The sequence below is a fragment of the Melanaphis sacchari genome, unplaced genomic scaffold (genome assembly GCF_002803265.2).
Source record: "Melanaphis sacchari strain LSU unplaced genomic scaffold, SCAv2.0 Contig9_pilon_pilon, whole genome shotgun sequence".
NCBI classification, from domain to species: domain Eukaryota; kingdom Metazoa; phylum Arthropoda; class Insecta; order Hemiptera; family Aphididae; genus Melanaphis; species Melanaphis sacchari.
The window spans coordinates 1,097,105-1,115,508 of NW_020271711.1; the positions used below are offsets into that span (position 1 = coordinate 1,097,105).

The following is an 18,404-nucleotide window of genomic DNA, read 5'->3' on the forward strand; positions in this document are numbered from 1 at the left end:
AATTTCCATAACTTGAAGTGTATTCAGTTACTTAATACTAAAGCTAAAAACATAATATTTTGCTTCTGCTGAACGCTGATTGCTGTTATGCGTGGGTCAGAGAGAGTAAACAATAATTTTGCGCTAACATCTTTTTAATATTAAATACATACCACAAATCGCAATATTAAATGACCCAACTTATGTCACATAATCTTCTTTAAATAATTTGTATACCTATAACATGTATATGTATTTAAATACGTATTATATATATAATCTTTACTTACAGCAATAGGTATAGACAACACATCTATTAAAATACCAAAATAAAACACTAAAAATAGTTGTGAATTTTTGTTTTCGATCTAAGGACAGAGATTTTCATTTGATAGACTATTTCATTAAAACGTTTAAAACAATAAAAAATATAATTATGAAATTCTGTTAATATTTCATCGATAAAACAGAAACATATGGTAAAGTACTTTTGACAAAATGAGAATAGCAATTATTAATAGACAAATTGAGAATATTTAAAAAATAGAAATGTCAACTGCAGTGACAAAATGTTCTTTTTTCGAAATATTCGTAGTCTCACCAAAGCTCAAAAAAATAAGTACTTATTTTTTTTTATATATTAAAAATGTTTAACAGTAAAAACATTGTCTCAGATTTATTTGTATTTTATGGTAATAGAAATATATAAAAAAATGTATGTACCTATTGTTGTAGGAGTTGTACTTCAATTAATTGAAATTTTAGCATATTTTAATTATATTATTAAATATACAATTTATAAAAGAAGAAAAAATAAGATTATAAATTATTAGCTCAAGATCAGTGTTGTTTTTGATTTTATTGTTTAAATTTTTTGGTAAAAATGGAGTTAAGTGGAAACAATTAATTAATTAAAAATTAAACTACTCGTATATTAGGAAACATAATTATTTGTTTATCAATAATAATTTCAAAAACAATTTTTAAGATTTTAAAAAAAAATTCTTTTTTTTTTTGATTATTACAAATGTTTATAAATAGCTGAAAAGTAATCTAAATATTTTTTAAATTTTCTTATTTATGTAACCATAGTAAATAATAGTTAAGGTAATAATGAAAGGTCTCATTAGTATTTTTTGAATAATAAAAAAATAAGTACAATCGTTTAAGAATAAATTGTTATTCGACATTTGAATTTTGAATAACCTTCAGTGTCAAAATTTGAACTTCAGCCATTCATGAAAAACTGATGTAGCTCTATGCAAAAAACGTATGATAAATTAATTATTAAATGGTCAAGCCTGAGGTATTAAAATTAAAAGAACTATGCATTTTGAAATACATAATAAATTACATATTTTTAGTGATTTTGAATAATTTCATAATAAACCTTAAACACTTATAAATAAAATGTTGAGTAAATGTTTTTGAAATTTTAGTTTGCTATAAAATCTTATAATAATAAAATTAAATATTATAAAAAGGTATATATTATATTATACAACTTGTAATTTTTGAATTATACGACTTCATACTATTTTAATCTTAAAACGCTTATAAAAAATATTTTCGTATAGTGTATTAGATGTGTAGTATAAATGTATTTTCAATAGATTTTAATTGTGATAAGAATTAAGAACAATTTACAAATGATCTTGTTTTAATTTTCAAACTTTTTATACCAAGCAAAAATATTGCATATTCATTGTAAAAAAAAAATAATAAATAATATTTGTAGAGACTACTAAAATGCTTTGCCAGTTCGTATATTATTATTTATAAATGTATAATTTTTTTATTCATAGATATTTGAAGTTTAAACTTTAAAAAAAATTGTTATTATGACGAAAAATAACAATTTTAATTATTTTGCAGTAAACTTTTAAGTTATAACGGTTAAAACTCTACAATATTATTATCGGGGACTATCGATCGATTGTCTTAAAATACTTTTTAAAAACCTTTTTTTTTTTCATTACCTTTAAGATAGCTGATGCCCGATAATAATGCGTACATCGACAACCGGATATATTTAATAGACAAAATAAATACTGTGCAACCAATCGGACGACTGGTATATTATCATGTTCGCCGTCTATATACAATATGTCAATATGTATGTCCAGAAATAAGGCGTAAAGGTACGTTTAATAATACAGTGAGGTAGGTAAACGTTTGAAACGATCGTGTGCCGAAATCGTAAATCCATCACGTCGTACACCCACCTAAGGACCTACATCACACCGATCTGTCGAATAAAGTTGCAGTGTGTACATAATGATATAGACATATAAGCAATATATTATATACTATTATTGTGCGTTTTTGTGTTTCTTAGCGGAAATTACCAAACAAGATGGACACGGCGCTGTGAATTATTCCGACAACGGTATAATACTATAATGTACATTAAATTGATACCTACCTACGCTTAAAAGACTTGTCTTAGGTTTTGCGGTATTTGTATCGCGACGGCGCAAAGTTCGATACAAGATTAAACCGACATTCGCTTTGGCTGTTGACGGACTTTTGGCGATCCTGCGAAATTGCACGACCCACTCTTTGCATACTATTATACTAATACAATATAATTATCCCATGAAAATGTCGGAACAATGAAAATTTTGTGGGCGTGTAATGATGGCGAATTAAATCTAGTTTATACTTTAAAGAAGTCAAAATAAATACCCAGTATTTTTTAAATTAATCAGAAAACCAAACAAAAAAAAAAAAAGAGAAACTAGAATTTTTACGTAAACGGTTTTTAGCGAAATCTGTTTTATTTTATTTTCCATGTGATAAATTAAAAATTAATTACTGTAAATATTTGAAATTTCTAAAATTATTTATAATAGCACTTTCTATTCACGATAAAAAGAATTATTTTATTATAATTTAAAAACATTATTGTCGAAGACTTTTTTTACGTATAATATTAGACCATTATATTTTGTATATACAATTTTATTTTAAAACTCAACGTTTTCGACAAAAAATTAATTTAATCTATCGTAGTTAATTATAATGTAAACTACTTTTATAACAACATCAAAAATATATAACATGAAGTATAGCTTAGTCATAACTCATAATATAGACTGATAGACTGTCTCCGGTCAAAATCGTTTTTCGTATAGGTACAATGATAAATCATTATTCAATTATTCAAATTTAACACGTTCATTGCAATAACCCACTCGATATCTACTGTACAATAGAGTGGTACACACTTGTCCGCCTGTATGTTAATTTTATGCATTTAATTTGTAAATTATTTGTACTTGAATCGTGGCCTGTTTTGTAATACTCGTATATAAGTAAATAAATCTTCTAAAGTACACTGCTTTATATTTTTATGTTTATATTATTATTATAAATTCTCTGCGTCTATCATTCTCTGTAAAACATAATTTAATAAGTGATTGTCGTGAATATTATGAAAAAGGAAAAGAAGTAAAATGAAAAAAGTAAAATAAAGTTTACTTCGTTGTAATCGGAATGACATTAAACGCTTTTGTGTATAATAATTATCTTTTTACACCACATACCTGCCTAAAGGGGATATTATTTTGCTACAGGATCCTAGTGCTATTAATTATGCATTTATAATTATACAATATCATATTGACGCGATAAGGATAATCTTAGGTGGCGACGTTTCCGCGTTAGCATATATTATAATGTACATACGACAACAGCGACAATGTATCTACATAATATTATAATTATTATTTATATGCTACCATTACACTGTGTCACTATTCCGCGTGTTTATTAAACATGCAAGACATATTACGAGTTGCAACAGATATGTCGTAACTTAAATAATATTTACTGCAGAAACGTTTGTCGCAGATATTATTCCTTGTAATTATTACAATGTAATGAAGTATAAATACGAAAAACGCGTTAATAACTGTATTACTGCAAATACGATGACCTGCGACTTCTTCAATTGTGTGTGTATGCGTGAAAATCGTAATTGTGCAATAAGCGTGCGTATTTCACGCGTATACCAGATACCTATATACCTAATATAGGAATAGGATAACTACTAGTCGTCGTCACGTAGGAGAACACAAACGCATCTGTGCACGAGATAATGTGACAGCGCATTACTGCTATTTTAGAGCTATTATTTTTATAACAATAATTTATAATATTTATTTGATACCGTATAATATAATTATTACTACAAATGGGCATATTATTTATTATGATTTACTGCGTAGCGCGATGTTTGCGGACGCGATGACGGTAACGGCGCGAGGACAACTGTACCTATACTATGCTGACAGTACACTGTATTTATATTATATTTTATATATTTTTATCATATTGTGTGGATGTGAGTAATCACACTGCAGTTATGTATTATTATATTAACCGCGCGACGGCGATGACAGCCACATTATACGTATTATTATTCACATATAATTGTATAATAATGGTATAAGATTGCGGTAATTTAATGATCATGATTAGTTTAAGAATAAGAATACGCAACGATTGTTGTAATAATAAATGATATAATTTATAATAATCAATTTCTTTTTGTTTTAATTAATAGTTATAATATTATAATATAATGCGTATACTAAAAGTAACATTTATATGTATATAATAATGTCTTTTATGATTTCCTGTTGTATGCGTTCTGAAGCATCAACAGTGGAGTAAATAATAAATTATAATGTGTGAAAAGCAAAAGTAGTAATATTTAAAATTATAATATTACAAATGATAATAATAATGTATACTAATGTATATAATTATAAAATATTTTGTCGTGAACTCGCACGCGTTTGTTACATTAAGCCCGATAATGTTAAGAAAAAATTAAAACTAAAAATAAATCGTAACAGAATTGTTACGAATGTCGTAATTAATATATTATATAGTATTATAATTTAAATGCGAGAAACGCAAAGGTGGAAAACAACATGTTTTCCACCGTAAAACTACACACTACCTTATTAACTAATAATAATAATGTACTGGAATTATATTATATTATAATATGTATACATGTATATATATATAATATCATACAATATACAAATGGATATAGTCAATAAATAAAAAAAAAAAAAAAATACTGAAAAAACAAATGCAATACAGTAATAATCAACTAATACACGTGGGAATACGACAATTGTATAAATACGTATATCGAAAAACGTGGCTGGACGACTAAAATAACAAGTGTATAAAAAAATAGGTATAGGTATTTGGAGTTGAGGGGGGGGAGGGGTTGTGTTTTCGAAAATAAGTTCGTCGTACGATTCGGAGACAGAAATGCGTGGCAGGCAGGCGCGATCGAGAAAAAAATAAAACCATTGCGCATTGCTCGAAATAATATTATGTTTTACTGTATATATCATCGTTGTTTCGGCTTCGCTTCCGGTCCGTGTCCGGTCCGGTCTCAACGCGTGCCGTTCGCCGCCACCAAGAACGCCGATTCCGGGCCCGGGCCAATGGTGGTGGTGGTGACGGTGGTGACGGCGGTGCCGTTGGCCGCGTGATGGCCGCCGCCCTCGCCGCCGGACCCGTAGAACGCCACGATGTCCACCAGCGACGCGTACGTGCCGGACACCAGGGCGATGAGCGCGATCATAACGATGGCCACGTCCTTGGCCACGGTCCACCGGCTCATGCCCTTGCGACGGCGGCGCGTCGACCGGCCGCTGCTCCTCCTCCGCTGCGGCTGCCGCTGCACCGCCTCCAGGTCCGTGTCGTCGTCCACCGCGTAGTAGTCGCCGTCAAAGTCCAAGTCGCCCTCCGAGTCGGTCTCGTCGTCCGTGTCCTCGCCGTCCTCGTTGCCGTGGTTCCAGAACGTGACCAGGTGGATGACGGCCGGGCACATCAGTCCCAGTATGGAGAAGAACACCGCGCCGATGAGCGAGATGAACGGCGCCAGGTCGGGTACCAGAGCGGCGATGAACACTGCGAACACGACATTGTTGTTGTAGTAACGTTAAAACGACGATGTCATTAGAAAAAAATGTTAATTGCTCCGATTGTATAACGTATCAATTAGTTCGCAAGTGTATGTATAATGATTATATAAATTAATATTCGATCGACACCGCACGAGCATGAGACGATTTTTCGGTAGATGCCAATTAAAAAATTTAACAAATATTTCATTTATTTCATTTTGTCGACTCACAGTTATTATTACATTAATTATCGTACAGTGCGTAAAAATTCAAATGATTTACACTTTATTAAATAAAATAATTGTTGATGGCTATGTTTTATTACATCCGTCGAACATGCATCTTAGCGTAAGTAAAGAGTTGAAAGCTAATACGCGTATATTACTCTCTCTCTCTCTATATATATATATATATATATATATATATACATATATATGTATATAAATAAATGTGTGTGTGTAGAAAGAGAGAGAGAGAGAGAGAGAGTGAATTAAACTGTTTTAAAATACAATTATGAACGACAATTATTTATGATATTTTTTCATGAAATCATGTTTGTTACTTGTGGATACAACATTATATATCTTATATGTTTTTATTTTTAACGTTGTAAAATACATGGATGCATATTTAATTTACATGTCTTATAAATAAAATCATAAATAACGCATCATTTTATCTTACGCATAGCCATGAATGGGTAGAGGGGGAGGCACCTTCTGATATCTTGTAATTACGGCCCTAAAAGTTAAGCCTCAGTGTGAGCGAGAGGTCCATATGAAAAATATAAGGGCTTATCAAAATTTGTGATAAAAAAATGAATAGAAAATTTTTCTATATTATTTTAAAATAATATAGCTAACTAATGATACTCTACATTTTGGTGTAAAAACATTATAACCCATATTTTATAGTATAATTATTCTTTAAACCAAAACCATTTGGAATTATTAATTAGGTATACGTATATTATTTTGAAGAGTAAGAATTAGAAATTTAGATTTAATATAAAAACTTATTTAACTTAACTCCTACCTTAAAAATTATCATTACCTTTTATTAATAGGATTTTTAAAATATACCTATCACATAAAACATAAAAAGTGACATTTAATTAATACCTTAACAATCATATAATATTTTATTAACGTTATTTTACTTGTGAGAAATTAAAATTAAATTAAGGGGGTCTAAAAATACTGTGTGCATCACCTGAAACGCAGATTTAGGCACGTCTATATGAACAATTAATTTATACTTTAATACTTTATGCTAATTGCGGAGATAACATAGTACATAAATATATTACACAATAAACATAATATACCAAAAGATGTTCGAACGACGTGACTGTATAATGATATTACAATACGATAATATAATACAGTAATTTTATTTATTGCAGTACATCGGATTGTGCATGTGAGGCGTTTAACAATCAGTCGTTCGAATAATCGTCTTACAATTTGTCAAATTTTCCAGACACACATCACCTCAACGTGTGAAAATAAATTAATAATAAGTAGTATTTTACCGGTTCCCAGGATCATGCTGCCCCTCATCACATAATACGCTTTTCCCACGGGTTTTTCCGTTTTCTTAGATTCGATCTCGAGCTGCTTTTTCTCGTTCACAGATGAGGTATTGGTCGAAGTGACTGCGGTGGTTGTAGATACGGTGCTGCCTGCGATGGTGTTAACGGCTGGCGTGGAAGGAGTTGTCAATTTGTTGTTCGCAGAATATTTGTTGTTTTGCTGACGCTTGAGCAACCACGGCTCCAGTCGAGCCCACACTATTTCGCTGGGCACGCAGAACTGCAGACCGTACGAGAACAATATGGACAGTGCCACCATGATTTTCACCGACTCAGCGAACCTGTAACATAATTAGTTAATAAATACATGAAAAATTTCCTAGTTGAGCATGTTTTAGGTTCGCGCTACGTCGCTATGCTAGTGGAGTGGTGAAGAGATAATCGAGAGGCGATTGCCTCTGAGTTTTTCATGGTTTGTGGGTACCGGGTGGGTATCAATGAATAAATTTGAAATGTCCAAAACATATTTATAATTAAATATATTACACAAATGTATTTTGCATGTTTTAAGCACTAATAAATAAATTACATTATATGTAATTATAAATTTTCATTGCCAATTTTAAAAGGACACGAGTTTGACATGAAATAATACGATATTGTTTTAACATTAAAAGTTCAACAGTATAATTTCTACAGAAATACAAGTTTTCCATGATATAAGTACGTGTTTATTGCAGATTTGATATTTTACGCATACCTACAGTTTATTACTTTTCATCATAACCTTTCAAGCCATGTAGATACAAAATTAAATATATTGTGATTTAATATTGTTATGCGTTCGCATGTCTTGAAAGTTTTAGTACATATTTATTTATTTATTATTCATTTATGCACATAAGAACACGTATGTCTCGTAGTATTTTCGCGCGTCGCATAGTATTGCGATTGAAGTTATACGTACAGATCGTTGGGCAGGTTGAGCGTGATTGATCCGTCAGTGGCGTCACCAAAACGCAAATATCCAAGAAATCCGGCGACCGAATACAAACACACGACCAGCAACATGGCGGCGTTTAGAACTCCACAAGGACGAGCTGTAAGGAACCGCTTTGGATGGCGCATTGAATTCTCTATCGGGAGTACCTGTAAAAGTCGTTTTGTGTATTTGTATGTAGACTATTTTATGATTTTAACGGCGATTACAATTGCGATCGACAGAAGTATGCATTTAACCGTACAATTCGTTTTTATTAATGTTTTTTTTAGATACAACTATAAAAAATATAGTCAGTTTCAAATCAAAACTAGAATTTGATTTCTCGTTGCACTTATGTCGTAAAGTACATACGAACTTGGAATTAAAATGTATTAAATATAATGCACAGGAATTTTATGACGAAAATTGATTTTACATATTTTGACACTATGTATAATGATATTAATATATTATATATTGTACAATTTTCGATTGGCTATATTTTAAGTGGATAGTTTAATGGTTATTGAGAGTCATCGCATGGACATTAAGCAATGCACTCGGACCATGATAGATGTACTTACAGTGCCGATGCCCTCCATGGCGAACAAGACGGTGGCGAAGAACAAGGGCATGTGGCCCACGGGGGCGATCCACGGGCGGGATCCGATGTCGGGTAGTGGTACTGCAGCCGTTAGAGCACTCTCGTCGGCGAACAGGCTGACGCCGGTCACCACCCACGACATGGTGCACCCTAAACCCACCAGTATGAACGCGGTGGCTATGGCCGAAAACGGAACCAGTACCTTGAGCGTACGGATGATACCCAATGGCACCAGCGGAATGGCAAGGCTGAGGATCCAGGTGCGGATGGGCATGTGCCATTCTGGCGAAGTGTGCGTGTCAGCCACCTGTTTACGAACGAAAAAAAATCACAGAATAAATATTGGGTACACTTGTTTGTCATACATAACATTGTGCGCGTGTATCGTACAGAATAAATTATTATAATGTGTATGTTATATGTGCTGTGTATATGCTTTCGCGCGATTGTGTATATAATATACCAACATACATAGGTATGTAATGTAGGTACTATATGCGAATTAGAATTCCGTTAGAAGTGACGTCCTCAGAATTATTAAAGTAAAAATGAATGTTTTAAAAGTTTCGAATTAGTTTTTAAAATAAGATTTGAAATAAATAATAATTAATAAGGAGTCCAAAACAGTACCTAAATACAATTATTTATCAACAAAATAGCGTTTCACCATGCGATTTTCAGTAAATTACACAACGAATAAAATATCTAATAAAAAAATAATAAATAACTATGGTCGACATATTAATAATGTACAATTGATATGTGAACATTGTGAACTATAAAATACGGGAAAGTATAAAAATATACAATTTGATGTGTGAATTGTGTGTGTGTGTGTGTGTATTTATCGGTGATGTCGTCGTATAACATTACCTGCTTGAACGATGCGGCGACGAGCACAACGTATACAGTGTTTCCAAAATAATACGTGCAGAACAAGGCAGCGTTGACAAATTCTCTGCGTATGATGGTAAATCCAGTTCGAAAACGGTTCCAGTTCGTCATTGAAAGGTGCGCGTAAAATGCAAACAAAAAAGTAAAAACATATGAGTATAAATTAGTTTTATTAGGTACCTATGCTCATTTACAGAATGAAATTTTATTAAACCACCACATTATTGAAAAATGGAATCATACGAGTATTTCCCTACGCTACCCTAAATTGTACTGTAATCGTATTTATTGAGATAAAACTAAAAATTCTCTTTAAAACGTATTGGTAAATTAAAAAAAAATTCTAATAAATATTTTTACTTGAAATGAGAAAACGTGTTAAATAATATTGTTAGAATCTTAATTGTCTGTAAATAAGTATTTTCTCTCAACGAAATAAATGAAAAGTGTTTTTTTTTCAATTTTAATTAATCCATAGGTACATATTATACAAGTACCACTCACGAACATTTTAAAATATTATAAAATACTCCATATCTACATATAACTATATACCAATACAGAATGTTCAGTGTTGGAGAAAAACGTTTTAAACATTGGATAAAAATCATGTCAATCCTGAAAGTTTGGACAAATATACGAATTTATAGTTAATGCGTCGGCACATAACAATCTTACATTCTACCATCGTGTGTATACATTTCATGAGTGTGGAATATTTGTTTGTGGTATTTATATATATTACGATAAAGCAATGTTTATAGAATTTGCTAATACATGAGTATTATTTAATATGAAAATGTTTTGTTCAAATTTACTACGATTGAAGATTGTTTTTATTAAGTTTATTTGAATTTCAGTTTATGTTAAAATGAATAGACTATTGCTATAAAACATGATCTTTTGTTTAATATAAAAATGCATATTATATATATTTGAAAATGTACCTACGATAGAACTTTTTTTTATATACATTATGGTGTAGACATTGTCGAACTCAACTTTCTTTTAACACCAATTTATTCCTCTGTGATTTATCAAGGCTTGCGCCTCTGCCAAGACCAGATTTATAAATGACGATATGATTATTATGTATCCGATTAGAAGAAATATGTTATATAGTATTACTATACTTATTATAGAATAAACACAAATATACAATCTATTCAATATTTATATACATTGTCTAACGTCATTGATACCGTTGTAGTACATGGTGGTAGTAGATTATTTTATACTTGACGCTCGTAAAAAGTCATACCTTACAATATTTTGGATATAGTATTTTTTCATAAAAGGTTATGACATTTTGTTATTGATTTATATTGTTATCTAAAAATAAAATGTTTACGGCTTAATCATATTTATCACCAAATAGTATGCGTAAACATAATGGACATTCTATAACTTAATATTATGTCGTTATGATTACTGAATTATATATTATTATTATGTTATCCATCCAGACAAGTATTTTGAGAGGATAATACGCTAATAAGAAATAATATTACCTATGTTCATGTAATTGAACTCTACTTATAGTAGGAAGTGATACGTTTTGTCTATCATGGTTTTATATTTGACCATTATAAAAATGTATACATATTTCTTCTACGAAAGAATATAATAAATAAAATATATTTTAATTAAGTCAAAAAATTAGTGTTATTTAAACTTTTTAATGCTTATAAGCCATATTTAAAATTTATGGTTCTCACAGTTTTTAAAATCAAATTTACATTTTTATACTTACTAGTTATAAAACTAGTACTATAAGAAAAACATATACCTAATGTATATCTCGTAGCTTTTATATTATATTATGTATAATAGATTATATAGTAAATAAATGATTATTTAATTGTCATAAATGAGAACAACTACTTTTTTAAATTAAATGTTTGATACTGAATATTATTGGTAATAAAACATGTTTACATTTAAGTTTGATACTTATTTCAATAAGATCACCAAACACAATGTCGTATATGTGGTATATGCCTTTAGTTTGTCAATAACTAACATTAATACACAAATTAAAATATATTGAAATAACTTCAGTGATGTCTAACAACTTTAATAAATGTATATGCATTTTTGCATGTACTAACATATCAGCTCTTAATTACAGACTAAAATGTAAAATACTAGTAATTAATTAATTTTTATCATAAGGTTAACTTATAATTTGAATAAACTATATAGGTTATTACATGTATTACATGAGGGTATGTATAATGTATTTATCTATATTTGGTTTTGTGTATAGTATATGAGATTCTATTTGAGATCGTAGGTGTATCCTGTGAACAAAGATTTTGTTATATACCTACCTAATGATAATTAAAAATGGAAATTAATAGAATTACCAATTATATAATGATAATTTATTATAATTTTACCTATGTATATTAGAATAATCAAATATTAGAGCTATTGAATATTCTAATAATTTATTTCAATGTATAAACATATATTTATACATTACGTAATAATAATTATAATGTATCTGTAATAATATCGGTATTAGATAACCTATATTGTGTTATGAAATTTAAAATTTAGCTTGACTTTAACTTATTTTTCAAAATTGTTCTTATAATTATGATACTGTAGCTTAATATAATTATATTTTAATTTTTTTTTAACTACGTGGACAAATATATATATAGTGATGTAAATATTCAATTTGCTTAATGTATTGATAGAGTTGTATAGATTTACTATAGTTGGTTATTAACAAAATACCTTTAGTCTATAATTTCCGGGTCTTAATATTTTTGCGTTGTATATTATTTAACTATAATCAAGCCTTTGGCATACTTAGGTAAAGTACTCGAGTGTTCTATAAAATCAAAATTTTAATTAATGTACCTAATTTAAAAATAAATATTAACACATATATAATACCATGACATTCAACAGTCAAATAATACCTAATGAATATCTTAAATGCAGATATATAATTTTTACAAATTTATTCTACTGTAGATTTAAAAAAAAAAAAAACTAAATTATGAATAATCTGAACACGAATAGCTTTTAGGACTCGTAAAAATTAATAACCTTTAATAAAATCTATGATAAATTTAGAGTAAAATAATTAGAACCAGCAAATTATACATATATTAAAATAAAACTGAAAAACATTAACTATTAAAACGACTTTTCTCTTTATATTCTCAAAAAATAATTACTTAAATTATAGGTATTATTTTATTCTACTTAAATTTAAAATTGAGTATAGGCCAATATAATTACGTTAATCACAAATATTCATAAAATTTTAAACATACAGTTATATAAAGGTGTTTATTATTTACTTATTTAGAATCGTTACATGAATTAATTTGAATTATGAATTTGTATGGTTTTTATACACACATTTATTTCCTTCAATAAATAAAAATTCATTATAACAATATCTTAAAATAAACGAAATAAATTTGAAAAAATATTGCTCAAAGCTATTATTTGTATTCAAAACAGTTAATTGGAAATAAAATTATTTCATCAATAATAGTGTTAAAAATTGTTTGATACCATAATAAAATTGTAATTCATTGTAATTTATTATGTAAAAATTTTTATTAAATAATTTATATTTATTTTATTTTGTACCTTTTCATTAATATATTGAAAATATGTTTGTTCCATAGTAAATTATATCATCAAATAATATGAACAGAGAAAAAAGTTGGTATTTTAAAGAAATATTTTCAAATCAAAATGTATGTTAACTTCGCAATTATTTTCGCACCCAGCTTCGTAATTATTTTTATCCTAGATCTATTAATTATTAAGAACGGCTATATTTCCATGATAATATATTCTATTATTATTTTTTAAAATATTTAAAATTTTAATTTTAATAAGTTTCCAAAAATGTTTACATATTTGATAAGAAATGATATCTATGACCTAAATAATTTAACATGTTCAAAAAATTTGTATCTATCAATTTAGTTGTAGACGCATTTATCACAAGACATTAACGATCATGATTCATTACTTACTATTATATAATGTTTGGATAAGAGTAAAAGACATAATTATACATTTAAACATAATAATATGTTTTTGGTATTTTATAAAGACTGAAGGACAACGATAAATTTAATCAAACTTTTATAATTCACGTAATACTATTAAAACAAGAGTGCGTGTAACAAAACTTACTAGCTCGTTCTGTACATGTTTGTTTTCAGTTTTCTGTGATCATATAAGTTAAAGTACTATGTCATTGCGATCAATGATTCTGATCTACCGGATCAACAATTGCGTTTACCCAAAATAACAACTATAATACACATGCTGAGAAAAATTTAATAACATTTTTAATTACCGAAATCTATGTAATTAAATTTTTCTCTAGTCATATTATAATTGTTGAAAGTACAATCATCAGCCTCTGTCAACCAAACCAAAAACAACCTTCACTCTTCACACACAAAACATCCAGAATGTGCCTGGAAAATAATCCGAAACGTATACATGCCATGATAACACGCTATGGTCCGGAAGTCGTTAGCGTATCGCTATTGTTCATTTTAACTTTTTTTTTTTATTTTACAGTGTTGCTTATCGTTAGTTTTCCATTTATATTTTAAGATGAATAGATTACAATTTGTTGAATCTAAACGCAAAAAGTCATACGATAATTGTATTTTTAAATTTAATTTCAAAATCCTAAACACTAACGACGTAATTTGGATATAAATGCCTCTATAAAAACAGTTGAAATATTACTGTGATTCTCAATCAATTTTAATTTATTTTTTAAAATTATAACATGATATATTATTATAAATATATAGCTAATATTTTTAAGACTGACAAATGACAATATTATTTAAATTCGTGTGATATAGTTACGACCATATAAAAATTTTAAATATTGGTAAAAAAGTTGAACGTTTTATAAAAAATAAAACTATATGCAACTGTATAATATAAATATATATATATATATATATATATATATAAACTTAACGACAAAGTTCTTTCAGTATTGTTATTAATTTTGATGAATATTGACGATGTTGAATCAAAAAAAAGTAACTATTTTGTTTTAGAAAAAAAACATCATTATCAAATATCTAATACTAATAAGTTATATATCAAGTCAAACTGTAATACAAAACATCGTTTACTACTACAACTTAAAATACTGCTGACATCGTGGCTAATAATTATAATATCGTTGTGATCAATCACTATATATATTATAAAGGTATTAAAGTTTCTCTCCCACCCACTTTTATAAGAGTAAGTGAAAACGTTTAAAAATTAGATCACTGATTTCTAACCTCGCAGTCTGTAACCACAATAATGATTAAACGCATAAATGAATACTGATAAATTATAATAATAATATGTTTAACTTTAAGTAAAAAAAAATACGATATCGAGGGTCACAAAAAAAATTATACATATAATAATAATAATACAATTATTAAGTTGGATATCATACTGAATTAAATAAATATAATAGCTTACTTGGCGAACGGGGCCCAGGCACGGAATCGGCGAGGGCCAGTACTAAACGCGGCTGCGGCAGTTTCGGCAAACCCAAGGTATGGGCGGCGAGTGCGGCGAGCTAGAGCTTGCGAACATAAAACCTGAAAAATAATTTTATTGTGAAGTAGTTAGTTTAGTTAGATATGTGATTGCGATACTTAAGTATAATAATCATAACAATATTTTAAGAATAAACCACAAAAGAAGCATATATACATATCATATATATTTGGCTAAATTATAATATACATAAAATAATAACATTTCATAGTTATAATTATTATTATAAGTGTGTGCAGCAGAAAAAATTACGAGATATATCATTATCATTATAATATTGGACGAACGGCCTCAAGGTTGTGATTTTTACAAAATAAAATATTTCCGGAATATATTTTTTTTTTAATCTATCACTATTTCTATTTACATTCTATATACACATATTTTAAGAGAACATAATATTCATAATAATATACTCATAAATGTACGTCTCACACGCACATACAACATTATAATGTATAAGATTTACGTTCCGCATTTCTAATGCAGTTGTTATAGATACTTTTCATATAAGTAGAGCAAATTTACATATTACCTAAGTTAAAGATGATAACATTATCATCTATGTATAATGTCGTCAGTTTTTTTTTTAATACTAGTAAATTACGAGTAGATAAAATATTATAATTTAAAAATATATTTTATATGATTTTAAGTTCAATTTAAATGATATGATACAAGGTAAATCTATTTTAATATCAAAAGCAACAAAAAATTTTATTAGCAAAACGTAAATATTACAAACCATACGCATTATATATTTATATATTACAAAAAATACAATAAATGCATTCTCAATCTTCACAATGAAATGTTTCAATCGTGTTTTAATATCTTAATTTAGTTGTATTATATTTCATAATAAATTAATTGTTATTCCAATTGATTGAAATATCTTAAACTATAAGTGGAGCAATGCATTTATATTGGTATTACAATGATATGGAGAAATAATATATTTTTTTTATGGTTATTCAGAAATAAATCTTAGATACTTGGTATTTTCACCAAAAATTTTAATTAGAATTTTTACTTTTTAGATATAATATTGTACAATTGTTTGATTTTTTTAAGATACCTATTTATTGATATTTGAAACGTTTTACTTTTTTTTTGAATTTATATTGATAGGTACGTAAACATTTTGAAATTTGCTTATGAATTTCTTGATAAGTTTTTCTTAAAAAAATTAAAAAATATCAAAAAAAAATAGTAATTTTTTTTATTAGCATTTTAAATTTAAACCTTGACAAAATTTCTTTAAATCACGAACATTAATTAATTAGTTAGTAGTTCGTTATTGTAATTCATTAAAAACTAACTATAGAAAATTGAGACATTCCATAATTACTTAAATTATTTTATTCTATCTGCAATGCAATTTTATAATCAATCTAATCGCCAGTAGGCATGCCAGTATAAAACAATAAAATAACCATAATATATAATATTTTAGAAATAAATGTTATGTTTTTGGTAAAAACGAGTTCAACTCACCGTACATTACTTAAAATAAAATACATTTCTTATAGTAATATAGATAGACACTAAATATAAATAAATTATTAAATATCATTAAAAATATATATTAACACATGCCTCCGTTTAGAATAATTTTTTCAGTTTTTCGTTTATTCAAAAATTTAGTATTGCCATTTTCCCAAATATCAATTTAGTAGGTATATTAATATTATATATATGCATTAACCAGGTTTAGAAAAAATACATTAGAAGGCACGATTTTAAGGTAACATATCGTACAGTCTAGTAACTCAATTAATTTATATTGATAAAATATTATGGCTAATCGAAAAATGGTGACTCGGACAGACTTAAATTGTCCGATAACACGAACCACACCATTTATATAAAAATACGTTTTAATTAAAATCAAAGTAACACAATGGGTTTTGAAAAAATATACAATAACTAGAGCTAGGATTTCTTTTTATGACTTGCATTTTTTTTTTTTTTTTAAGTACTATACAGTTCTAACCAACAATTAAATTTATTTTGTTGTATAACAATTTAGAATATGTAATTTTTATTTTGCATTTTTTGTGTTACATACATTTTGTTACATTTTTAAGATAATTTTTTACAGATATTACATTAATTTTGTATATTTAAACTCATTTTTGTTTATTTTAAGCTTTTTTTAATATGTGTTGAATAAGTAATTCCAATAAAAATTCCACCTACTTCAGTCCATTGATATTAAAAAAGTAATATAAGTAATTGTCAACTCAAATTTGAATATATTTGTTTAATTAGTACTTCTTAAACAAATTTTTACTTATTTTGTATACCTACTATAAAAATGAATAATTAATTTTTTCTTGCTCATCTCAGTACATTTTTTGGTTATTTTTTAAGTTCATTTCGATTAAAGTTTTTAAGTCATCAAAATCCTAGCTCTAATAATAATAATAATAATATGATTATAAATCAAAATAATTTTGTCGTACAACTCACCAAAAGATAAATGCAATGCGTGCAAAGCGCTCCGATGGCTGCCGTGCCGACAAGTCCAAAAATAAGTCCACCGTTTTTGAACGCGTTTGGCATGGCGAGGATACCACTGCCGAGACTGCTCTTGATTAGATGTAATAAGGCACCACTGTCACTGTATGTTTATTGTATAGACGGCAGTCAGGATAGGGTGAAACAAACAAAAACCAAAAGCATTTTATTAACTACTGATTAAAGGAAAATTAAAATATGGTAATGCACGGGTAGATCTATTATTATTTAATTATACGGGCACAATCAATTATTATACACCGTATAAACGTTAAAAATTGATAGATCTGCGAGGCCTTTGCAGCGGGCCACTGATGCATCTATTCGTGCTATGAGGCACACATATTTTAATATATGTATACACTG

General features: G+C 27.9%; 1 protein-coding gene across 2 annotated transcripts in view; it reads right to left on the bottom strand.

Annotated features, from left to right (window-relative positions):
- Positions 1-4,726: 4,726 nt before the first annotated feature.
- The window catches only part of LOC112603183 (proton-coupled amino acid transporter-like protein pathetic), a 39,018-nt gene continuing 25,340 nt past the window's right edge, over positions 4,727-18,404 (bottom strand). For both annotated transcript variants that reach the window (XM_025351643.1, XM_025351644.1), the window contains exons 4-10: positions 17,991-18,141; positions 15,435-15,556; positions 9,915-9,999; positions 9,022-9,348; positions 8,423-8,604; positions 7,456-7,796; positions 4,727-5,925 (exon numbers count right to left, since the gene is read on the bottom strand). In XM_025351643.1, coding sequence (XP_025207428.1) covers positions 5,405-5,925; positions 7,456-7,796; positions 8,423-8,604; positions 9,022-9,348; positions 9,915-9,999; positions 15,435-15,556; positions 17,991-18,141 — 1,729 coding nt within the window. In that variant the 3' untranslated portion in view covers positions 4,727-5,404. The remainder of the gene's footprint in view (positions 5,926-7,455; positions 7,797-8,422; positions 8,605-9,021; positions 9,349-9,914; positions 10,000-15,434; positions 15,557-17,990; positions 18,142-18,404) is intronic.